This window comes from Rissa tridactyla, chromosome 2, assembly GCF_028500815.1.
Source record: "Rissa tridactyla isolate bRisTri1 chromosome 2, bRisTri1.patW.cur.20221130, whole genome shotgun sequence".
Classification (NCBI taxonomy): Eukaryota; Metazoa; Chordata; class Aves; order Charadriiformes; family Laridae; genus Rissa; species Rissa tridactyla.
The window spans coordinates 77,475,519-77,501,202 of NC_071467.1; the positions used below are offsets into that span (position 1 = coordinate 77,475,519).

The following is a 25,684-nucleotide window of genomic DNA, read 5'->3' on the forward strand; positions in this document are numbered from 1 at the left end:
GTTGTTTGTTTTTCATTAGCTGTTCACATCGACCCAAATTCTGATGAATACTTAGCATATAAGAGGTTCTCCGAATGATTGGCAGGAAAGCTCATAAATTATTCTCCAAAATGCTTTTAATGGCAGTAGTATGGCATCAAATTGGTTTGTGAAGTTAATGCTTTTTCGTTCATTCCTGAAAATAGCTTCTATATCACTGTTGTTGAAACAGATCAAAATGTTTTCCCATATTTGTATGTAATCCAAGGAAATTGATCCATAGAGTTCTACTCCTAAATTTTTACTATCATAGTTTATAAAATGTGTATATATTTGAGTTCAGATGGCATGTCTAAAGAAGAGAGATATATGCTTTTATTGATAATGTATTTTAACAATTCTGAATCATACATTTATGGAGGAGCTAACTTGTTTGAGGAAAAAGCAAGGGATATAAAACTTACTTCTAAATTGTCATGCCAATATTTCTATCATATAAGGTCTGATAAAATAGGATATTTGCTGGTGCTCAAAGGAGTTGAGTTATATTTTTTAATTCTGTAAAACTGTCAATTATGTGATTAACACTTAAAGCAGACACTCAGGTGAGAGACTTCACGAGAGCATCTAGTTCCCGTGCTTAAACAACTCAGTTGGTCTAGAGCTTCTGATCTCCTCTTAGCATTCATTAAACATAATTAGGTCCCGCTGCATCTTTCCCTAGGCAGCCATGCTAAGTACCTCCCGTATGGTGCCTGATGGAGCAATTACGTTCAACTGTGGTATTCATATAGAGAGATTTCCACATTTGTGGAATGAATGCATGCACGGATTGCTTCTGCATCCCCGTTTCTGTTTACTGAGCATCCAGTGACACTCTTTTGGCTAGACTTTCCTATTTATAACATACAAGAAAAGGATGAGCTAAAACACTGAGTAAGGATGATTTCAGGAAGAGTATAGATTACTCTGTTGGGTTTTTTTCATTTGAAGTCTGTTGTTGTTTTTTCTTTTCTTCATGGTGTTTAGTTTTCCTTCCTATCCTTTCCTCTGATACTTCAGAATCTACGGGCCGACCACTCAATTTTGATATAAAATGGAGTTTTCAGAGGTGTTGAATCCCTGTCTATTAGTGAAATAGCAGTCCCTGTATTAGGGCCCATGCTGACTGAGAGACTGCAATATCACAGATATCACAGGTTCTAGCGGTGAGACACTGAAAACTGGACAGCACTGTCCCGTGCTATTACTTTTCCAACCTTGGAGCGGGGCGGGGACGGGAGGAATGTATACACTACCAAGAAGTTTATTTTGTGTACATATTAGCCTCTTAAATTATATAATAAACAGCATAAAAATAAAGCTATAAGGATCTTCTTTAATACAGCCTTTCTAAAGTAAAAACAAAAAACCCCAAAACATTGCTGCTGTTAATACCCTCTGTCATTTAACTTGTTTGTGCGGAAATTGTTATCTTCTCATGGTAATAGTTCCAAAAAGTGAGAGGTAAAGCCAATTCAAGCATTCCTGAGTTGAGAAAATGGCAGGAAAAAGGCTTGTCATTATGATAAGGATTGGAGTTGGTTTTAGAAGTTTTGATGTTTGGAAGTTGCAGCTTGCACACGGCAATTTTTCGTATCATCAGTATTGTACACAGAGAAAGGTCATGCTAAAAATGTGTAACAGAGAAACTAATACATGTTTTCTTATTTCTTGTAGAACATCTATTCTTGGAATTTCATTCGGGGCTGCATTTCTCTTGCTTTCCTTCATTTTGTTTATCTGCTTTGCTGGACAGCTTTTGGTAGGTATTCAAGGAAATGTAATCCAGTAGTTAATGGTTTCTTTTAAATCGCATGTTCTGATTTTGCCAACTCACTCTGCCTTTGCTGAGTACCAGTTAAATGAGAAAAGCTTGCACGCTCAGGCTTCTGAGGATGTTGTTTTGTCCATGTTAACGTACTATAAAATGTCCTCATTTGTCTGAAAAACAGAAAAGGTCAGTGTGGTGACTGTGTGTACCTTCACTGACATGCTCTTTCTCCCATGTGAAGCTGGATCCTCTGAGAGGTTTGCATTGTTTGATTGATTGTCTCTTCAAAATTTTTGCTATTGTGCTTACAGGAGGTGACTCATCTTATGAATGCTTTAATTTGGGGAACTGTGAATTTATTTGATTTGTATTTGTTCATGATAATAATTTAATTTGACACATAAACATTTTATAGTAAAATTCTAATTTTGCCATTGAGTGGTCCAGGTGTTAGTGTAATGCCTATTAGTGTACTCAATAATATACTGAATTTGAGAATTTCACTTAATTCAAGATTTGGGCAAACCTTTCAGCATTTCACAATATAATTCACAAGTATTATTGTCCTCCTTTCAGTCATTTTCAAATAGCGCCAAGATAGAACTCCATCTAGAACAAGGTATTTCAGGATTTGTAAGAAAGTGGATGCTATTTGAATTTGGCATGTAATCTAGAATAAAACTACCTGTACCTTAATCCCCACTTCTCTCTGTTTGCATTTTTCCACAAGCTCTCATGGAGAAAGCTGAGAGAAAGATCTTTTATAAAAAAGTAAAACATGCACATGGGAAAGACAATTACATCACTATGCAGTAAAACAGTAAGGAAAGGTGGCCTGGCAGTTGAAGCAAGAAACAGTGGAAGCGTGATTTTATAATTTCTCCCCTTCCCTTGTGAGACTTGTAATTAACCAGGACATGTTTTTAAGAAAATGTAATTAATCTACATTTCAGTTGTCTTTCCAATAAGGTAGGGATGCTGCCACCACTCAGGAATTCATTTGAGACATCATGCAACAGTACTTTTAAATATTTTAAATCCTTGGAGTGAGGTCCTAGAGGTATTGCTATTACTTAACAGCAAAGATTAATTCTCATGTAACGTCATGCTTGAATGCTGTTTTTTATTGACATAAGAGTAAAACGATGGAGTCAGAGTACTGCTGTTGAATGTGCAAAGTAAAAAAAAAAAAATCCTTCAAGGAAAAGCCAGCCTTTTTCCTGTAGGAAAGAGAGGTGCCAATGAAATGGTATCAAGAAGTGTTGGGACATAACACTCTTCTGGGGCTTTTATATATAATGTATCTTAGGGGATATATAAGCATACTTTTCTACATTTCAAGGGATAGCTAAGCAAATATCCCAAGTCAGAGTTGAGGACTCGTGCCACATAAATAATATCTGACACCTACTTTCAATGTTGTTTTCCTATGTCTTGATGTACTGTAAATACTTACCAGAAATGGAGACCTATTACTGCATTTCTGTTGACTTGTGAGATGTCATGTTCTAACCTAAGTAGCTTGAAGAGGAGCTATTTATGTCTGTCTTTATGAGTTCAGCTGCTCTAATACAGAAGCTATGCTGCTAAGAAGCCTTTCAACAAGTAAGTTATCACCATAGTTGATGCAGCGCTGTCTTTCCTTCACAAGCGTGGATGTAGTTCTGTAAGGTGACGGATGAGAGGCAGCTAACAAAAGAGGCAGTCGGTTTATCTTTCCCCTGTCCTCTCCCTAAGATTTCTTCTTTCATGTCAAAATCCAAGTATTGTTTTGCAGCTTTAACCGCAGTGACACCCTATTGTTTGACTGTTATGTTTCAGTAGAATATCCATTGTGATATCTGACCCATAACCATAAATGCTTTCTTTCTAGAAGAAAAAGTCTGAAATTCTCAAGTGAGAAAGTGTCAATATCTGAGTTTTAACTCTATCGTGACAGCATAAACAGAAATCAAGCTGTATTGTCCTAATCCCAATTGGGTTTGGGTTGGTTTTTTTGCCAGTGTAGGTTTTTCCCACCTCTGTTTCTAAAGGGGTACATTTTGGATTCCCTTGCAGAATGCATTTAGTAAATGTGGACTTGCATGTGTGTACACCTGCACATTAACTACAGAGTTTAAAATCAGCAAATATCTCTCTTCTAAAAATGCACAAAAAAAGAAGATAATTTTTTGGGCCTGATGGACCCTGACGGATGAACTGTGGTGGGTTGGCATTGGCTATGGGCCAGGCACCCACCCAGCTACTCACTCACTGTACCTCTTCAGCGGCATGGGGGAGGAAAATAGGATGAGAAGGCTCGTGGGCTGAGATAGAGGCGGGGAGATCACTTACCAATTACTGTCATAGACAAAGCAGACTCAACTTGGGGAAAATTAATTTAATGTATTGCCAATTAAGATAGATTTGGGTGGTAAGAAACGAAAACAAACATTACAACCACACTATACCTCCCACCACCCCTCTCAAACTCAACTTCACTCCTGCACCCCAGACTCCTCTACCTCACCTCCTTAGCACAGATAGGGGTCCAGGGCAGTCAATACATAAACACTTCTCTTTGCTGCTCCTTCCCTTCACACTTTCACCCTGCTCCAGCGTGGGGTCTCCACAAGCTGCAGTTACTTCAGGAACATCCACCTGCTCCAGCATGGGTCCTCCATGGGCTGCAGTGTGGACATCTGCTCCAGCATGGAGTACCTCTTCCTCCTCCTTCAACGACCTTGGTGTTCCTTCTGCTGTTTCTCACTCTTTTTGTTCCCTCCTCCCTTCTCTGACCAACGTTTTCTGCCCTTTCTTACACAGGCTTTCCCTGTGGCTGAGGGACTCAGCTGTGCCCTGTGGTGGGGCCGTTGGAACGGGCTGTGTCCAGCGTGGGGCAGCCCCGGCCACTCCACACAGGGGCCAGCCCTGCCGGCCCCACCACCAACCTGGACATCTGCACCCCATACATAAACTTGCAGCAGTAGTCAAATATTTACATGATTGTTATGAGATTTATAGAGTGGGACCTGCAGTGCCGGCAAAGACAGCAAAATCTAAGCTCAGTCTGGGACACCTGGCTGTCACTGCGTTATGTGCTTGTCTCAATACATTAACGCTTTGCCTTCTCACTCTGCACCAACTGTAGGTGGCTGTCACCACCCCAGAGCAAGTCACGCAAAAAACAACTTTGAACAAGTTTCTCTGGGTGATTTTCATTTCATTGGTAAATGAAAAAAAACCAAACAAACCAAAAAAACCCCATCCAGACTGTAATGCTAATGTTACTAGCTCTTATGGAATTTAATCACAATATTGTAAGACGAGATTTATGCTCACTCTTTCACTCTGAGTTTATTATTAGTTGATTTTACTGTTCGGCAGCACTGCAGCGCGGTCCAGCTCAATCTGTTGTGGAGTGATGATATCAGCCATAAAATAAGAATAGGAATGTTTCCATCAAATGATGTGGCAGAGCAGTAGCACAAATAATGAGGCTGCAGCCTCCCAGAGCCTGCCTTTGGGACGTGTCTTGGGCAACCAGGCCAAGGGCAGGGAGGGCTAACGGTTCTCTTAGAAACAGTGGTTTGCCCGTAGGCGTTAAGCCTCCATCAATCCTAGCTAAAATTGGCATATGTTGTGAAAGTTGAAATGGATTTATATCTTTTACAGTCTAATTACTTCTTTGTGCCTGTGCCGTTTTTTTAAATTTATTTTTTTTTAGATAATCACAATATTTAGAGTTAAGTCGTAAGATTATGAGTATTTTTGGCCTTAAAGATCCTTTTTTGGCTTATATTTTCATATTTTAAATGTAGGCTCTTCTTTTTTATGAATTTTGAATATTTTCTTTGAATTTTCCTTGAGAGGTTTCTTTCCCAAATTACCTGAAGATAGAAGACGGTGATTGTCCTTTAGCTCATATATTTTCTGTGTCTCTTCTCTTTATCTTCTTGAAGTGTAGATGAGTTCATAGAATGAGTGTGAAATGCCTCAGACTTGGTAGCTGTTAGATGTGTTTTACCTCCTGATGTGAATGCAAGGAAGCAGAGATCTGGTTACTTAAATGATATATTGGAAAATGTAATACAATCAATAGGAAAAAAACCCACAGTAAGCATGTAAAGGAAAGATCTCTGTGGTAGCTGAGGTAGCCGGCCAAAGAAGTATTAGTCTCAAGCAGATGTTCTTTGTGCATTGATTCAAATACTGTCTCAAAAATTTCTTTGCATTACCTGCGACACGCGTCCACTTAATTTATACCACATACTCTTTGTGCCAGCTATTTTCCATTAATATGGCTTTTTGTTTCGTATGTTTATACCTTGCAAACCTATTTGGCTACTTCAGCTAACAAGGAAGATTAGGAGTAAAAACATTTCTTTCCTATCATCTCATCTGGACACGTTTAAGTGCCCAACTCAACCATGGAATTCGCAGAACACAACACCAACAAAACAAACAGCAGAAAATAACTGGCTCCACAGTCGAGAAAGATGCTCTGCTTTGAGGTCACCGTCTCATCCATCAAAGTGCACCCATTATGTGAGCTGCCCTGACCCTGCTAGAAAACAACATGTTATTTATTAGTTGCATTACATCACACCACTGTATAAAGAGTGATATATAATCTTTACCTTTGTTTGCAGGGATTTGTATTTTACTCTAAAGCAATTGGCATTGGTACTTAACAGTCAGAAAGACTGTACACTTAAGATATTTAAAAGCTCTGCAAGGACAGGAATATCAGCACCAGCGCTACTTTGAAATTATTTTCAACTTGAAATCTTACTTCTGATGTGTGTGTCTCCCTTAACGCAGATATGAATAAAAGATCGAGGCCCTTAAGTTTCTTCAATAGTAAGGCTTTGCTTGTAAATTAAGATTAAAACAGGGATGGGAGTAGGCAGGGAGAACCCAGAGAGGCACTTTGACACTTACAGCAGGGTCCATGAAAGAGACGCATCAAACTTCAGACTTCAGGAACTGTTAGAAATGTACTGATTTCACTAACAAAAATCCCTCTCTTTACTCCTTCTTGAGTTGTATGTTTATGATGATACGTTATGTGATTGTGACCAACTGAAGAAGTTGCCGAACCTGGTGAAAACCACAAGTTTCTTATGTCTGTTGTGCCAATAAGTTCGCTTTTAATATTTTTTGATGAGTGAGACTATGTAAGTACTGCAGTATGGCCACAGGTCAGGGCTCCTTTTGCGTGAGGCAGTTTTTGGGTGGTAGCATCTTACTTGGAGATCAAGACTTGTTCAACGTAGAATGTAGCATTCAGAACTCCTTCTAGTTCAGTGCCCTGAGCGCTGTCTTTAAAGTCATTCAGGTTTGCACTTTCTCAAAACCAGAGGTTCTTTAAATATTTCATGTGAAACAGAACAACTTTGATGGGAGGGACTGAGAACGCCTTACCTTAAAAATAGCATATAACACAGCGACTGTACGTTTTCTTGAATGAGGAAAGCAGCACAGGAAGTACCAGGACTGAACCCTGAGTGCCTAAAGGCGTATTTATATGGCTCGCTGCTGTGTTCTTGCCTTTGAATGAGACAGTTGAAGTGAACCATTTTAACATGACCCTTTGTGAAGGATAATAAACACTGCAAAGTATGGTGAAATTAAAAACGTGATACCAACTTTAGTTTTTTCCTGTTATTTCTTTATTCAGGATTCTAGCTTTTGTCAAACCAGTTGTATCCAATGTAAGTTGAGTAGACTCTTCGCTTGGATGCATTTTGTGTGATTCAAAACGCCTGGCTTAGATTTACAAGTGCCACCATGGAGTTCAAAAGCTTGGTGTTACAGTACTCATTTTAGAAGTACTTTTAGTACTTTAGTACTTTTAGTATTTTTAGAAGTACTTTTTATCAACAATAGGACTTTTTATCAACAATATGTAAAGTATTAGCTTGTGTCTCTATGCAAAAATCACCCTCCTCCAAACTTAGGTCAGTGTAATCACTGTCAGCCAGTTCTTTGGATTTAACTGTGGTGTCTTCTTCAAGTCTGAGTGAAAAGAAGCATGTGAAAAAAATCTGAATATTGGGGCTTTTTGTTTGTCTTGATTTCATTTTTTGTAATATCAGTATTAGTAAAATACTGAGTTGTATTTGAATGCAAAATGAAAAGAACAATAATAGAACTATAGAAAATGTGATTCACTAGCTTTCTGTAAATAAGAGGCCTTCAGTCAAGATGTTCCAACCTCAGCAGCGTGTGAAGGAGAGAAGTGTGACAGCACTTGCGACATTGTCTTTCATCTACAACATAGCTGTCACAATTAATTCTCGCACCAGTTCTTGATCTCACTCAGAAAGACAGCATTCATTTTATTAAATGCCGAAGTAGGTTTTTGTGTGTGGAAGGACAACACAGGATACATTTTAATAACCTGAATATTCAAAATACGTTATTACTCACTATCATGCTGAGCTGTCGTATCAGATTTAACATGTTCAGATAAAAAGGTAATACGTTAGTCACCTTTCATACTACAAATACCTATTATTTCTAGTTGGTAAATGATAAACACTGAACCGTATTCTGCCAGCTCTGCTTAGAATAAACATAGAAGCTAATGCTATTGAGATCTGATGTCTTACCCTTCTTGCATGCTTTCTAGAAATGATTACTTTCTTCCTTTCGTCTCATTCTCCGTTTTCTTAAGAAAATTGCAAATGAGACATAACATTTACAAGAAAAAGTGCTTGACATAGCTAATGAATCAGTAAAATAAACCTGCATAGTTCTGCCAGTGCTATTAAGAGTCTGAATTTGATGATCACCCAACCATCCAGTTCTGCTTCCAGGAGTTCCCTAAATTTTCAGCAGTACCAAACTTCTACAGTTGTGCCATAGATCGACTGGATATAGACTGCTCAAAACTGAAATTAAGTTCAGCAAACCTGTTAATTCACATAGAGAATTACTGATCAACAGCGTATTCTTTCATGTTTTCAAAGGAATTTCTACTCGATGGTTTAAGGATTTTTTTTGTGTGAATCAGGTTTTTATCATAAATTCTCCTTTCGGGAGCCTCATTGGCTTAACCTGTGTAGGGTGCTCTCTCTGCTATTAGAGAGACCTGTCATCTATTTAAGAAACCAGGTGGACATGAGAGATATACCAAAGAAACAGTGGTCCTTCCCCTCCAGGACTCAAAGCCGTGCATTAAACAACTTGTCAAGAAATGCATCACTGAGTTCTGGTGTGCTTCTGCTTTACAAGTGGAAATAACTATCTACAACTTCATTTTTGAAGTTGCTGTCTAACAACACTCACCTTTTTCTTCAGGTCAGAGCCAGCCATATCTGTAATTTTAGCAACAGCAGCTGGAAGAATGGAATCTCTTTATTGATTAATCACGCTGGCTGAATGATATATTGTTTTCTACTGGCTGAATGATATATCATTTCCTGAAATTTATATTATTCTCTAGAAGTTTTCTTAGTGATAAACTTGCCCAGAGAACTTTTTTTTTTTAATGGAAGCAGAAAAATAGCTTTTTTAAGAAATATAGTAAATCAGTGCAATTAGTTCTTCCTTGCTAAAATACATTAGCAAAGTCAGGTGATATTGATCAAAAATCTTCCAAACAAAAGAAACTTAGAATTACTCCAAGGAAATTTGGTACAGAAGTTTCATAAGTCTATTCAAAAGTGTACAGGTACTTGGAAAGCAATAAATCAGTCCTCAGCTATAAATACAGTTCTCAGCATGGACATTGCTAAGTAATCTCAGCAATTCCATACTGTAATTTTTTCAATGAGTACTTTCAAAAAATGAAGAAAGTTCAAGTTTAGCGATTGGAAATGTTGATGTTAAAGTAGAAAAGTTTGAGACGTCTCCATCATTTGACACCAACATTTGTGTATTTAGATATTAGGATTCAAGGGAGATTTCTGTGTGAAACTTAATTTTATCTTCAGAATTAACATAACACTAGTTGTTCATTTGTGCAGAGGAAACCATCAATTTACGTTGCTTAGCACTAGAAAAACATGAAAGCATCTTTTTTATGACATTGTTTTGCATCTGTTACTAAGCCATGTTTTTTAAAGTTCTGAAATTGCAAATGAGATCTGCTAGAGCTTGTTGAATCCAGAGGAGTTCAAGAGCGAGGGGAGTGCTCCTTCCTGGTCCACTGGAGCCCAATTTGATGGAATTAAAGATCCAGGGGATCCTCCTGTCCCACTCCTATCGATGGGAGGCCGTCAGAACCATGTCCCAGGTACAACCAGCAGTGAGGCTGGGCATGTATTCCCAGTAGGCACACAGGCATATACTGTACACACAGGACAACCACACAGAGAGAGCAGATCTTTCACCAGCACCCACGTAAAAGCAAGCAGCAGTCATGGAAATACGAACACCACTGATGGTCTAGTTCCTCCTTTCTGGCTGATCAGGATTGATGTTTGCTAGTGGAATATATGCACACCCTGACTGTCGTCATCCATAGGCACACTCGCGTTGGTGGGTCACTCAGTATGGACCTCACGTCAATACAGTATCCATGCCCAGCCTCTGCCCCCCTTGCGCAGTGACTGGCTCAAACCTTGGGTCTCTCCAAATGCAGATCTCCTGCTTACCAGCCAGTCCAGCTTAAAGTATCCTAATGGTTACACACACGCTCCCACACACACCCTATGGGTCTCTCCAGGGACTGATCTGAGACACTTCAGCTGCTGACACCCAGGCCCTCAGTTGCCTCAGACAGGCAATCTCTCTCTCTCCAGTGGCTGGCGCCTGTCCTGTGCTACTTGCCATTTAGTCTAGCATGAAGTTTGCTGTCATTCACACACATGCAGGCTCAGAATAAGGACTGCACTTACACAGAAGATGGTTAGAGATAGGGTTTAACAAGAATATGCAATAGACTCATTTAGACAAGAGCACATGCAGCCATTTCCTTTCATCCCCTCTGTTCTCCCTCTATCTATGCTTGTTCCTTCCTGATCCGAATTCGTCCCGTCCCTTAAACATCCTATAAGTTTTCCATATACTCGCAATGTCCTTAAAGCATGCCATAACATTTTACCCGATCCCAAGTTTCTGTCTGCTCCATTGCAAAATTATCTGCCCCATGCTGGCATACTGTCCTTTCAGGCAGTAATCGCCTTTAGTCTGCAGGGCATTCTGGAAAGGGAGTTTTTTTCATTGAGCCTTCTTGGTAGGTTTCCCATCAGAAACTCTGTCTGAAACATTCTCCTTTGATGGTCTTAGGAGCAGCAGATTCAGTGGTTTCTGCTCTTCACTGATTAGGTTACTTTGGTTCCACCATCGATCATTGTCCTTTTGATCGCCACCAGGTCTTTGTGTTTAATTTGATAAGCCTTTAGTCAGATAACCTAAAACCAGTAAAATTTGTAATGAAATGTATCTGGTTTAGCTTCTTTTCTTGGAATTTCTTATCCTAAAGACTTTCCTTGGACAGTATAGCTCCCTGTAACAAAATTGAGAAAGGAGAACACAATGTACTGCTTTGTCTATGTCATTTCTTACCCACTTTATATTCCTTATACTTTCTCAGTGTTTCTGCCTAGTTTTGTCCCTAATCCAACTTAAACTATTCCAGCTACTTCTAAACTTCCAAGAGAATCACAGAACAATGTCAGTGAAGTTGTAGGAAAGCTCCAGGTGTGCTATAATAAAGGCAAAGAGTAATTCGAGGCATGATTTCATGACTGTTTTAACTGGCCATAAATCCATCCTCCCTTACTCATTAGGTTTTAGGCAGACTAGACAGATAACTGAATGATTCATTTTCACACAGATCCATTCCCTGTGTCCGGCAATATAGGTTTTGTGCTTTTTACTTTATTAAAGTGGGAAGGCTGACAAAATCTTTCTAAATCTATATGTAGATTCAAATTATCTTGAAATTTGCTGTGTACTTAGGGGTAGAGAACAAGGTATGGAAGTTCAAAAAGGCGTTTGAGCAGGAGTTTCTTGCTCAAAGATGCAGGTCCCTCAAGTTTATGTGTCTTGGGTTTTTTTTTTATATGGGGGAGGAGTAATGTGAATATAAAGCTGCCTATTTTTTCCCTTTTCTTTGTCCATCCTTGAGATTCTGATTATTGTTTTGACCTTCCTGAAATTAACTTCATTCATGCAGAATCTGTCCAATCCAGCATGCAAAACTCCCTGTCATAAAAAGAAACAATACGTAAAAAAAGTTCTAGATACACAGTGGACTTCTCCAAATAGTGTGTAATTAGGAGGGAAATAGTTATGTGCAGTATGACAAAGACCTTCATGGAAACTACATCACATGTGTTGTGTAATAATGTTATTTAGCATGATGTGCCATAGCTATAGAACCTGAACTAATAGTTGTGCTGTAAATTAAGTCCTATATTTGGTAGCTTTTAGTCCTTGAGTTCTCATCTCAGAGAGTTCCTGTGCTTGTATCTCTTCTGATTGCTGTGGATGTGGTGAAAGCAATATGTAAAGTGTTCTCTGATAATATTAAGTAAATAGAGAAAGCGAGTCGATAAAAAGCAAATACTTTTGTAGGACTGTCATGTTTTCAACTTTTAATTGCCTTTTTTACAGAGGTTTCAGTATAGATGGATTTGACATTTGGAAAGGGCACAAGATGCTTCTAGGCAACCTTACCTCCTCATTGCTAAAGTTTTGGGAAAATTAATATTTATTGGATGTGCCACAAATTGTTGTTTATTCTGTGTGAGCACTTGTGCCTCTAGGCACTATGCCTGTGTGAATGGAGGCTATGGCAATGTGTTCTTGGAAGCAGGTTAAACGAGTCAGAGTTTTTTATTGTTAATTTTTGCCACTATATAAGAAAAATTTTCTATTCACCAAATACTCTTTGTGTAAAATTGTTGTCCTATTGTTGTATGAAATGCTTTTTTTTTTTTTTCCTAGATAGTTTTAGGGAAGGTTGATTAGCTTTGCTGACTTAGCTTTCACTTAAAATGAATTATCAAGCTAATGAAAGAAAAACCGAGAAACCTTGCTATTTTTGTAGACTGCCAGGGATATATCTATGTATACAGCCTTTATCCTGCATGAGGAGACCTCTGTGTCTCTGTCAAAGATTGTGCAGGGTCATTATTTACATTTTGAAGTTTCCAGAGGCTACTAAATATTGCTCTTTCAATTGAGGTGAGGGAGGTCAGTTTGATCGCTTGCTTTTTACTGATATTATAGGTAATGCCATTGCTGTCAACTCTGTATGTACTTTTGTTAGTAATATATATTGAATGTTTAATAAGGTACTTGCAAATATAATTATTTACTGGAATTTATATTATGGCAGATATTTTAACTAAATTTGCATTTAGTTTCATGTATAATCATGATCTGTAACTCTTATGAGAGTATAAAATTGAATACTTCTGCACACTGTTTCAAGATTAATGCTGCCCTCAATCTTACGCTTTCTTAAATGTACACTTGTTTACAGCAATTAAATATACTAAAGCTAGTTTTGTTTTCTCTTTTTTAAACTCTCTGCACTTAGCAATGTAGCAAGAAAGCATCAGCTTCATTGTTGTGGATCCTGAAATCATCTGGAATAATTGCAAACCGTCCTTGGCCACGGATCACTCTTACATTGACAACCACTGCTATAATATTAACTATGGCTGTATTCAACATGGTAAGGGAAAAAGGGGTAATTTTTCTTGGGTTTATTTTTGCTATTTTAAGATTTTTTTTTGTTCAGTATTTGTTTAGATGTCCAATTTATGGCCCATGGCTGTGCCAGGAACCTACGTGATAAAGATTGCCAGAGACAGAAATGTAAAGCAGAGCAACAGAAAACATACTGTGTAATGGGGACCCCTGCAAACAGGATGCTGAGCAAGAGCTTGGATCTTGGCCAAGTTTATTAAAGAAAAATGTAATTTATAAGGAATAGAAGATAGTTAAATCCCAGGTTTGAATTGTTCAAATCCCTTGCTCATCTATGCATTGCTTAGAAAAACGGAGTGTTGCTCAAAGAATGAAGTATCTCCTCACAGGATGTATGGATGACTTTGTCCAAAACAAAGTAAGCTTTATTCAGGTTTGTGGCGCTCCTCTGCTCATCACAAAATGACCATAATGCATACGTTATTGTATTTCATGTGCTTGTCTTTGTTTTTTGAAAAAGGAAAAAAAAATTCAAAGTTACATCGAAACTTCAAAAGTAATGAACTACAAGTTTGTTAGGGCTTACCTCTACTTTAGGCATTTCAACCTGTGCTCTTATTTTCTCTCATAATAGGGAAAATCCATGTAATTCTATTATTCTTTTGTAAGTATAACAAATACAGAGTAGATCTGTCATTAGTGGGCATAAAGCCTGAATCTTAATGTCCTCGTTTATTCTGGAGGATGTGTTGTCTAATGGGATGACCAGTATATGGGCTCAAAAATTTCCTTTTCTTCCCCTACGGGCTGAACTTGATTTAGTTTTTCGTAAACCTGTGAAAGTGTTCCAGCTCAGTTCTGTATCTGCGAAATGGGAACTGTAATATTTATTTAGGAAGTGTTTTCATTACAACATTAATGCATAGCTATTAGTCACATTTCAAGTGAATGAGATTTGCACTTCAGTGCTTTTGAAATTGCAAATCTAAAGGCTTCCTTGAGTTGCTGGTACTTTTGTTACTTGAGGTTCATAAAGGACTTAAAGATTGATAATACCTACACTGTTTTATTTTGTTTTCCCACAACATTTCAGGGGACCCTTAGTCAATCATTTGTTACAGTAAGTACTAAACTTGTCAGAGTGATGTAATGTGGGCTTTTAAATGTGAACATTTGAAATTTTGCATAGAAACTTCTTTCCATTTTTTCTGTTAAATGATCCTAGTTCAGTTTTTGTTGGTTTTCTTTTCAGGAAGGTAGATGTTTTCCTTTCGTTCTCCTGCTTTTTTAAGGAGCAGAGGTAGACTCAAAAGCAACTCTATATTCGACAATGTAAAATTTAGCTAATTGAATTCGGTGTTTAAGGCTGGTAGAGGAAAATCTCCAAGAAGCAGTGGCTGGAAAATGAGAAAATAAGCTCCCTTCTTGGCAGTGAAGGCACTTACTTAGCAGTGGGGACAAATTATTCTGAAAAGTTGTTGATTCTCCATCACATCATGTCCTCAACTGAAGACTATATGCCTTTATGAGCGATAACCTTTAGCCAAGCAAAAGTTATTTGGCATACTACAGGACAAAACCCAGAGAGGGAGTAGCTTGTAAAATGTAGGTCAGATTAAACTTTCTTTTATTTTGAACTCTATAAATTATAAAGAAGAAATGAAATAACCCACTTGGGTTTAATGTGTACTTTGGGTTAGAGTTCATGCACCCATATGGTTATTTATTAAGTTAAAAAGTCTAAAAGAAGATATGGTCAGCAACTGTTTTTCCCTTATACTGAAGTTCTACTATTGTGTACAGCCCACTTCAAATTTGGCCTTCACCTAGTAAAAGACATTTTACCAAAACAGGAGTTGTTCAGTACAAAATTTTTAGAAAAAGTTTTGAATTTTATTAGTTCAAGTCCATTTTTATGTGGACTGAATGTTACAGTAAAACTTAATAGGCTGTATTTTAAAGTCTTTGTGCCTTATCAGTAATGACTTCAGTATTACAAATAATCATGTTCCATGATATTCATGAGATGATAATTTTAAGTACAATTCCCACCTTGAAACTAAACCTTAATAGTTTGACTAGCAAAAATGGCTTTAAATGTGATTGTGAAATTTGCATTTCCTTAATATTAATAGCAAATTGTGGGAGAGACTCTGAAGTATCATTATTATATCTCCAAGCAACATGTACTTAATAGCAGAGTCCATTAACTGCATTTATTTCCATGAACTCTTTCAGTAGAAAAAGGCAAAATGTAGCCATTAAGATTTAATGGAGATAAAAAGCGTCTAACCATCCCACACCTAATAAATCATAATTAAGACCAAAATGTCAAATAAATCACAGTCTTTATGGTCAAGGGACATTAGAAAAGAGCGGGGGTGCAATTTTATTTCAAATTAGCTGTTTCAGCAGACATCTGAATCTAGTCTTCACGTTTGAGAGGTATATAGTCATGATCAGTGGAGGGAAGTTAAAAAACAGCTAATGTGACATAAGTATCAAATACTTCTTAGCTGAAGGGAGAGGGTGACTAATGCTGCTTCCATTGAGCATTAGATCTGGTGCTGCGTATAGAGTAGGGCAGCAAGCACTGGTTGAGGAGGATTGTTTTTGCGAAGCTGGCCTGCATTAAACATGCAGAACATGATAGTGTGTTAACAGGGAGCAGTGCAGACGCCTCAGAGAGACAGTAGGACTGCATGACTGCAAAGGGTCCACTCTTGGAAGCTAAATGAATGTATTTGATGTATTTGGATGTATTTGATACATCAAATGATTGTGCCTCACCATCCTCTGGGATTCATGTGATCTCAGCGAAAGTGTCCTGATGAAAGAGCCCTGCTAGAGCTCTTTGTTTCGCTGACTTCTGCATCGAACGCACGAGAGGTTCTTGGCACAGCAAGAGGATCTCACGGCTGTGCTGTCCCAGGAAGGTGCCCCGACTACCACCTTTCAGAGTCAGGATGTTATTTGCTTTCCTGTCATTCGTCCAGTGAATTTTCAACAACCGGACTACTTCCTTTGAAAGAACATGTCTTTAGAAATGTGAAGACTGACAGAGATTTGAGTGTTGCTGCTCCATTGTTTAATGTAGGTCTGTGAGCATGAGCTGCCTTAAATTATGCAAGTATTGGCCCCATATTGTTCTCCTTCTAGTGATGGCTGATATCTCATGTTTCAATAATGACAAATAATTAAGCAAACCTGCTTTCATTCTCATAGTAGAAAGTTGTTTTATTTAATATACCTTCCTTTTAGTGTAGCTAACTGTTAATACAGTTGCTGACCTTGTTCAGTGTTGTATTTTTAATAGGCAAGCTCTTTGGCAGATACACTCTAATTATATGTCCTCACAGTGCCTAGCACGTTGAAGATCCTATTTTGGAGGGTGCCTAATGCATTTCTTTTAAGAAGAATAAACACACACTGCAGAGAGCTTGACCTAGCCTAGGAGTTAGAAGGAGAAAGGGGAATACACAGCTGCAGTCATGTCACTTAAGTGGTACATGCAGGGCACCATCACAAATCCATTCTGGATTACAGATAGAATTTAAGAAACTTACTAAAATCAGTATCAGCCTTGGTACACTGGACTAGGAGAGATGCCCTAGCAGGTGAGATAGCAAGCACTTGGCACGAACTGTCCTGAAATAATGTTTACAGCAGTTCTGGCATGTTTCAAATGTGCGGGGGGAGAGAGAGAGTCATGCTGTCACACGGTCATTTGCTCCACAGTCCAGCAAAGATGAACCCACTTAAGTGAGCATCATTCCATAGCTGTCAAATACCGTGATGGTATCTGAGTCTGTAAAAGCCCAGCAGGCTCCTTATCTCTCTTACCTAATGCTGCTGGGAGCTTTGAACAAGGTAGTTGCTTGCCACTGCTTCAGGGACACTGGGACTTGAATACTTGGGGACACGGAGACAGTTACGCGTTTTCACTTGGCACACAATTTTTTATGAAAAAATGAAGTGAAATTATTGAGCAAGTTGAATTTGATAAGTTTCACTATTAACAAGAGACACGCCACAGGACACCAAACAATGCAGGTGCATGAGTACTTTGAAGCTAAGAAGTCTTGTACAAACCCTCAGACAAAATGCTCTAAAAATCCTATTCAGTCCAGGGCAGTACTCTCTGGATCTTCATCATCCTTTTCCAACTTCACAGAATCACAGAATCACAGACTTACCAATGTCTCAGCATCACCTCTTCCTTATTCAAATAGTCTAGGTAGATACTTAGTGTTCCAGGCTCTCCTTAAACTTTTGCCTATGAGTTTATGAAGATGAGGAATGATACCAGAATTTGGGATTCTCCATATTGTCCTTGGGGCTTATGTGGGGATCTGGGGATAGTTTCCTGACTCAGCTGCCACACCAACTGGCATTTTCAAAGGAAGTGGTGATATGCAGTTTGAGAAGAAAGTTCTCCTGAGCCACATGGATATTTGGAGAGTTGTAAGAAAAATTGAAAACAAAGAAGAGGTGTCCTGCATGTTTGCCTTAGAGGCTTAAAAAAAAAAAAAAAAAGAACAATGCTGAACGTAAGCATCATTGCTTCATTATTTTTGTGTTAAGAAAAATGTAAATCCTCTAGTTCAACCTACATACCAGACTTGCATGCTTCTGCCATACTTGAAAGTATCCCCTTCTCACTGTATCTTTTGCTGAACAAAAGAGTAGGCCACAAACATGAAGAACTGTTTACAACAGCCCTATAAAACTGTAGACCACTGTGTCTTGAGATTGCATAGCTCTTCTGGAGCAGCAGAAAATTAATTTCAAGTATAGTTGTGTGTTCATATGAGGCAAGGAGGTAGTGGGAAGAGAGAGGGATGATGACAAAGGTGTTTTCTGTACTTTGCTTTATAGTCCTCACATGTCCATTTCCAGTGTAATTTTGTATAATAAGGAAGAGAAAACAGTGATGGGATCAAATTAAACGTAAGCTGTAAATTGAGTTGTGGTGCATTTATTGGTAGCATGCCAGACCTTTGTTTTTGCTGTTTGTATTTCCATTGATTAAGCTCAGCTTTGCTCTGGAACTGCTGATCCTGGAGCATCTACTTCCTAAAGAGCTTACCTCCGGGCCGCAGGGTTTCTCACTGGTGTGTGGAAGAACACTTCTTAGCGTTCTGAGGGTAGCCTATGCCTTCTTTTTGCACAGAAAATGATAGTAGCATTTGTCTTTACAGATGGCTACTGCATGGCTTCCTGCTACCACAGGTTGATGACCACAGTTGAACTGTCTGTGGCACTTGAATCAATTAATTTTGCCTTTTGCTCTGTGATTCAGTAGTTCAGTGGAGGGGTATTGCCCAGCTCTCTCCCTCCTGCCCACCTGTTACAGGGTCAACCCATTCACATAGCAACGACTGAAATTTTACACATTTTATTGTTTATTCCATAATTGTTTAATTCAGTGTGCATTTGATGAGTGCACTCAATATTAAATTCTGCCACCTTTCCTCCTTCTTAGTAGGGTGCTATTTTATGCCCGTTAACATGGAATCCAGCAAGCCCACTTGCTTAGTAAGGTGAGATTGCAGGCTGTCGGACCGTGTTCGTTGTGAAGCCTTGGTTCTGGTGCCTTGTGGGTTGTACAGGACATACAGAAGGGTTGAAAGTACCTTGGTGGGAAAGTTGCCTTTGCTTTTAGTAAGATCTAAATTGGTGTATTATGTAGCCTTGTGCAGATTCTTGGTCAGATAACGAGAGATGCACTAACTTGCTTATCCCACGTTGTGGGGGGAGGGTCTATCACCACATGCTTTCTACTGAAAGAAATAGCAGCACAGCAGGTATTTTCATCATGTGAGGCAAAAAACTCACAACTGAAGATTGCAGATTATACGAACACAAGAGAAGAAAAAGCTGTTAGAATATGAAGTTAAAATGAGAATTTAATGGTAGTGTGCTCAGATGTTCCCTGGCAAACATTTGTATTCATAAAAAATATTGCTTTCATTTGAGTCATTTGAGTAGGTGTGACTGCTTAGTAGGACTGAGCTGTCTCTTACAAAAAAATACTATGTTGAAGAACAATATATATCTCTACAGCGTGATAGCAGATGTGGATAACTGATGAGAGACAAGAAAGACAAGTACAAACACATCATTCAGAAATAAGTGTTGTTTGGCTCCTGGGAGATGACAACATTTCCATATCCTCTTTCTTTTCCTTTCTATGTTTATTTATGTATTTATGGATATGCCATATTTCATATAGCATTCTATGTATACAGATAACTTTTATAGGTCAGAAATGCCCTGTACAAACCTCAAAACCGAAATCAAAATGCTTTAATAGAAATGAATGTATATAAATATATATACATACATATATATGTATATACTAATTGTGTTTGAGTTCTTCGTGGTGTATAATCTTTTGCTCTGTGGATGTGCGTGGGATGGGATTCTGAAACTAAACACAGTTACTTCATGTTTGCAGAAAAAGTAAATGCACTATTAGTGGGATGTGGAGACTCTCTTTGCCCACCCTTGGCAAATGACCTGCTGAACACCACCTATTAAGATAAGAATGTCAGTGGAAATAGTTGGGGGCAAAGAGGGGGATTAAATACCTAAAGGTGTCTGAAGGGCATTTGCCCAAAACTGTTCCTGTTGAAAAGGAAATCCAGCACCAGCTGGGTTAAATGGAAACCAAGCCACTTCAAAGGGAATTTGAAGCAAATAAGAAAATGGCGTGGAAAAAAGAATAAAAGCAACGTGAAAATTTCTAACAGGAGGCAGAGACCTATGGGTGGAAACAGCTGACTGTGAAAGCCTGGTTTGACACTGCCATAAGTCACCCCTCTGGCACCACACCTCTGCCTCGGACAGCGAGAGCAGCCTCCCCATCCGACATTGTGAGCTGCCGGCTCTGGGGCTGGTGGGGCGACAGTGCGGACCACAGCAAGCAGGGACCCACAGCTCAGATTTGTCTGTGCACTTGAACTCATGGGGCACTTTCTCACCAGCTTGTGCATTAACAGTTCATGGGGAACTGCACAGGTGCACAAAAAGGTAGGGTACCCACATCTCCTTACCAGAGGGGTGTGCAGGTAGGGTAACCCACACTCCCAGAAGAGGGAGTGTGGGCATTTAACCCACAGATCCTGTGAGAAGGGATGAGTGTGTGTATAACTCTGTGTCTGTGCATGATTAGAGCCCTTTGGGATCAGTTACAGAAAGGTGTTTCAAAATTTGTAGGTGTTCATTAGCATTTTGTAGAGTCTGGTATTGTGATTTATCTGTTGTATTAGTGATACTGATCCTGAATGTATAGTTCACTGATCGCGGTTAATTACGTGTAGTTGCACATAAGCAGTCAGAGAAGCGTGTTTGGAAAGGAAAACAACCTGAAAGTGCAACTGTACAAACAAAGGTGAGCCCATTCTGCATGTCACCCCAGAGGTCGTGCCAGCTTCTTGTAAAACAGTCTTGGTAACAGATGGCAGATTGATCACCTGCGCGAGTGCATAACCGGTCCTGCTTCTGTTGAAGCGGTGTTACGTCGATAATGGTTTCAAACCCTTCTCGGCAGCGCCACAAAACGTATCAATGGGTGCTGACCATGGGTAGTGGCTTGGCAGGTTGGATAGTCTTTAAAAAAAAAAAAAAACAAAAAAAAAAGTCACTGTGCAGGTAGTACAGTGCTGGGACACGTTACCAAGGGAAGTTGTGGGGTTTCCATCCTTGGAAGTTTTCAGAACTTGGCTACACAGATCTAGACACTTGGCTGACCAGATCTAGTGTTAGGTAGCAAATCAGGAAACCATTTTGAACCAGATTTGGTTACCCTGAGTGAACTGAGGAGTTCTTCTCTGGGGCAGTAGGTAAAGAAGGGGATGGGGAAAGAACGTAGAGGTGGGTTACAAATTGGCTACATGCAGAGAACAATGGATGAGAGGAAGGCAACCTGTGGAGCTCTGCAATGGTCAGCCCAGTGTGGATTTTCATATGCAGTGTATGAGAGGGACTTTGAAATTTGTTGATAAAATTAAAGTGACAGGCAACGTCTGTGAGGGAAGGCTTGGGATTTTAGAAAGGAAGAAGTCCACTGAGGATTTGAGTAAAAGAACTAGGATGAAATTTAGAGTGCACAGAGTGCAAGATTACGCACAGACCAGTGACAAGAAATTCTGATACAAGTCGGAAGCTCATCAGGTAGAGATGCGATGAGTTCAGGATTTTGATTCATTATGTGGGTTTAATGACAACTCAGCTGAATCACAATAACCATCCGTGTGACTGCTTTTAACTCACGGTAAGTATAAACCGCATTTATCTAAGTAAGCCCCTGTGAAGGAAAACTACCTCACATTTGCTCAGCGTGGTGTTGGTGGCTGGGATCATGTCAATGTGCAGCAATGTGTTAAGCTGCTATAACTTCATGATCTGTCTGAGCCCCACTTGCATGGGGGACGGTCAGCTATTAAGGTTTTGTAGCTGTGAGCAAGGGAGCTGTCATTCTAGGATGTATGAAAACATATTTTCTGCAGAATTAGTATTAATGCTATTGCACAGCTCACTGATAAAATCTGGGGAGTGTGTTTGCAGTTTTGCTCACCCAGAAGGTTGACTCGAAAGACGGTGACTGCCGGAATGATTAGGGGAACGAAGAGCTTGTTTTCTGGCAATAAACTAGAAAAACATAGATTGCTGAGCATAGTGAAGGTTGAGATGGCATTAAATATTGTCAACATAAATACTAGGGAGAGAAGGGAGCTATCTGAAAGCTAAAGGGTGAGATGAGCACAAGAAGGAAAAGAACATGGGAACTGGGCATGAGTACTGGTTAAACTTAGAAACAGTTTAAGTGATGAGATTCAAAGAGATTACTTGCAGTGGAATTGCAAAGAGATTCAAAGCAGTGGAATTAATGTAGTCAAATCTAACTCGTTAAGAAAGCACTGGATAAATACATCAAGGGTACTGTATGATGGTGGCTACCTGGCACACCAGCTGGCTGAATTTGATGGCCCAGGAGGTACTGGTTCCACTCTTCTGTTTCAATAACATAAGTACCAATGTTATCATCATCATTATTATGAGAAGGATTACATCTGTGTAAATGAACTTCAGTAAAGACATCTTATTCTTTCTTTCATTCTTCCCGTGTTTAATAGGAGGTTCAACTGAGGTAAACCCAGGAATTATTCATATTGAATTTATTTCATCATTGTCTCTCATTTGTGTGAGCTTCTGATATATGAAAGTAACATTACAAAGAGCCTTTCGTCTTTTATTCAAATGGAGAGTGTCAGATGGAGGTTAACAAAGTTGTTTTTGTTTGAGCGTGCAGGAGCAAGTAATCAAGTGATGTCATTTTCCCTTTTCTGTTTCAATTTCCAGTGAAATAGCAAAGTTAAATTATTATTGGCAAGGCTTTCGCTGCTTCTCCATTTCTCTTCTGCATTTTGACCTTAAACAGCTGACAAACTAATGGATTATATGTTGTTTTTTCTCTAGTTTTTCCTGGATAATGCTGTGAAAGCTCTTCCCTCGGTTCTTAATTCATCAAATGCAAGTTTTCCTAATTCGAGTAATCAGACACGGTGGTGTATACAAAACAACTGTTTTTTCCTGCCGGTAAGTTCATTTTACATTTCTTTGTTTGTTTACCACAATTGCACTAAATTGACTGTTGCCGGATCTGCTTGAAGTTAAACACCCACCAGTTTTTAAGACTGCAGCAAAAGCTTGATTTTTTTTCAGTCACCTGAAACTGCATTTGAAGGAAGTGGGGAGTTAAAGGAGGTTAGTACTTCTGAAAATAGAGGTTTTAATGAATGTCAGATTAAAAAGCAGGAAGCAGTCTCACCCATGCCAACAAATGGGCTTTACAAGCTATCAGGAGAAGACACGGCGACTGCAAAGCAGACTGTGCACTGAAAGCTCCGCATCACTGTCAGTGAGAAAACCAGGTTGGTCTGCAGACCCGTTTCACCCGTGGCAGTGGTAGACCTGAAAATAATCACCACTTCCATTACTGGCCTGGCAGTAAATGTGAACTCTGTGATCACCACACTTCTGTCGTTGCAGTTTTGATTTAGAGGTGGGGTGAGAGGGGGGAAATACAACACTCGTGTACCACTGTATGAACTGTGTAGAAGATCTGAGCTGGTTTGAAGAAGATGTCTTAGCGTGAACAAAAGCACAGTGGCACATGCAGAAGAGGGGGAAGGACATTCCTGCAAAAAATGGGATCTGTATCCTAGAGAACAATGATTCTTAAAGGGATTACAAAAGACCTGCAGTTGAACATAACAAGCTGTATATTGTGCCGAAATAGGTCAATAGTCTTTGCATGAATAAACAGGAGGCAGCGAGAGGAGAAGGGAGATTATTTTATCTCTATGCAGAATTGATGAGACCACTGCCAGAATGGTGTGTGCTGATTTCCACACAATATGTTTTACACGAAACAGCTATTCACTATGTCAAGCTAAACAATCCTAGGCACACACACAAGTGAGATGTTAATTATGTTTAGAATTCTCCTGGAAAAAAACAATTGCGGTAACTGCAGCACTTAACAGACTTTCAGAATTTCCCTGATAAAGCTACACAGCTACAGAGCATGAGTTTCTGTTTTGTATTTTGAAGTTTAGCTAACTAAATACGACCAGGTATGGATAAGTGCCTACATCTTCTTTTGGCCCTGACATCAAGTTGTCCTTGTTGTCAAAGATGTGATACAGTTCTTCTCACAGCCTCTGCATATGTTCACGCTCACAAGGACACGGAAATAAATTCTTCCAATGTTTATTTATATTTTTTTGCTTTTTTAGATAGCAGGTTTCCTAGTCAGCTTTTTTTTATATTCCTTGTTATAGTTTTGAACATCTTCAAAGGTGTTTTGTTTTCTTTTTTGCCAGTAAGTTCTCCAACAAGCATCAGAAGGATACAGTTTTCAAAAATGATTATTAAGATTCAATCTGCTGTTCATCAAAAAAACTTTGTGTGTCTTTTTCCTCTGTTTTCCCATGTATAACTAAGATGTTTGTCAGCTCTTCACGTGATTTTGCACATTTCTAACAATTAGTGGTTTATAGACTTTAAACTATTGAAATGCTTTCTTTCATCAAAGAAACTTAGATAAATTGGCACAAAAAATAATGTTAAAATGTCATTTCTGTTAATAATAAATGAGAAGGTTAGGCTGGCTAAAGTTTTTTAACACTTTTCCCCTCACTTTTTTTATTAAACAGCTCTCAAACGCACATTATTTTCATTCTCCGGCACTGCGTACCTTCCAGCTTGAAAAAGCTACAAATGCTTTCTGAGTTACTAATTTTGATTTATTTTTTTTTTTTAATCTGGGAATAAAATTATTCTGTCTTTACTGAATGAGATATTGCATACTTAAGCTGGCATTAAGTATGCCTTACTTATATTAAATCCTTAAATTAAAAATTCAGTCTTTTGAATCTGTGTGTTAGCTTTAAGCTTTATTCATGCAGATAAACTTCCTGTGATTTATGACAGTGAACCTGACAGATCTATTGACTATGTCATCTGAAATGAGTGAATAAGAGATTTTTTAATTACTTCAGCCCCAATAGAGTTTTCTGAGTTGTATTGCTTGCTCTCTTGCTCTTTTTAAAGACTTAGGAAAGATTACACAGTAAGTTTTAGGGACTTTGTGTTTAGTTATTGATTAGTTCTGCGATGATGCTTCTGTAGTTTCCATATAATAGGAGTTAGGCCTGGGAGATTTCAAGTCGTGCGTATCTCTTCCTGTGATAACATACAGTGTGGTATCAGTGCTGCCATCTCCACATGATATATAAATAAAAGTCGTAATACTGACTTCTAAAAGATGCAGTTTTGGAATACATTTTATTTGGCTAGGGAATTCCAAAATTACTTTATTTTCAAGTTTTTCTCCATGGACATATTGGAGTAGCATCCCTTTTTACTTTAATAAAGCGCTTTATAACCACAGAAGTCTTAAATTTTAAGAGAAGAGACCAAACGCGCTGGGCTGGAGATAAGATCCTAAGGGTGTAGTGTACCGGTGCAAGGCACCGGGCCTGTGATCCTGGTAAGAAAGGCACTCAGACTCTGCAAGGTATTCGTTAAAATACCATTTATTGGAGCTAGCACAGGAAGAAAAAAGAAGGTAGATGGAGTTACATCCCTTCAGATGCTGGGAACTCCGAATCGTGAAGCATCAGATGGTCCTCCAGTCAGGGATGGCATGGGGTGCAGATCCCATCTGTGGAGAGGTTACACAGCATTTTCCCCTTCTGAGCTCTTATGGGATTTTCTTAAAAGGAA

General features: G+C 38.9%; 1 protein-coding gene across 4 annotated transcripts in view; it reads left to right on the top strand.

Moving 5' to 3' along the window:
* ADCY2 (adenylate cyclase 2) overlaps window positions 1-25,684 on the top strand; it is a 229,022-nt gene that overhangs the window by 173,356 nt on the left and 29,982 nt on the right. For all 4 annotated transcript variants that reach the window (XR_008464925.1, XM_054192034.1, XM_054192035.1 and 1 more), the window contains exons 15-17: window positions 1,699-1,783; window positions 13,275-13,412; window positions 22,871-22,990. Coding sequence is in view for 3 of the 4 variants with exons in the window: in XM_054192034.1 (XP_054048009.1) it covers window positions 1,699-1,783; window positions 13,275-13,412; window positions 22,871-22,990 (343 nt within the window). In the remaining variant the exon portion in view is untranslated. The remainder of the gene's footprint in view (window positions 1-1,698; window positions 1,784-13,274; window positions 13,413-22,870; window positions 22,991-25,684) is intronic.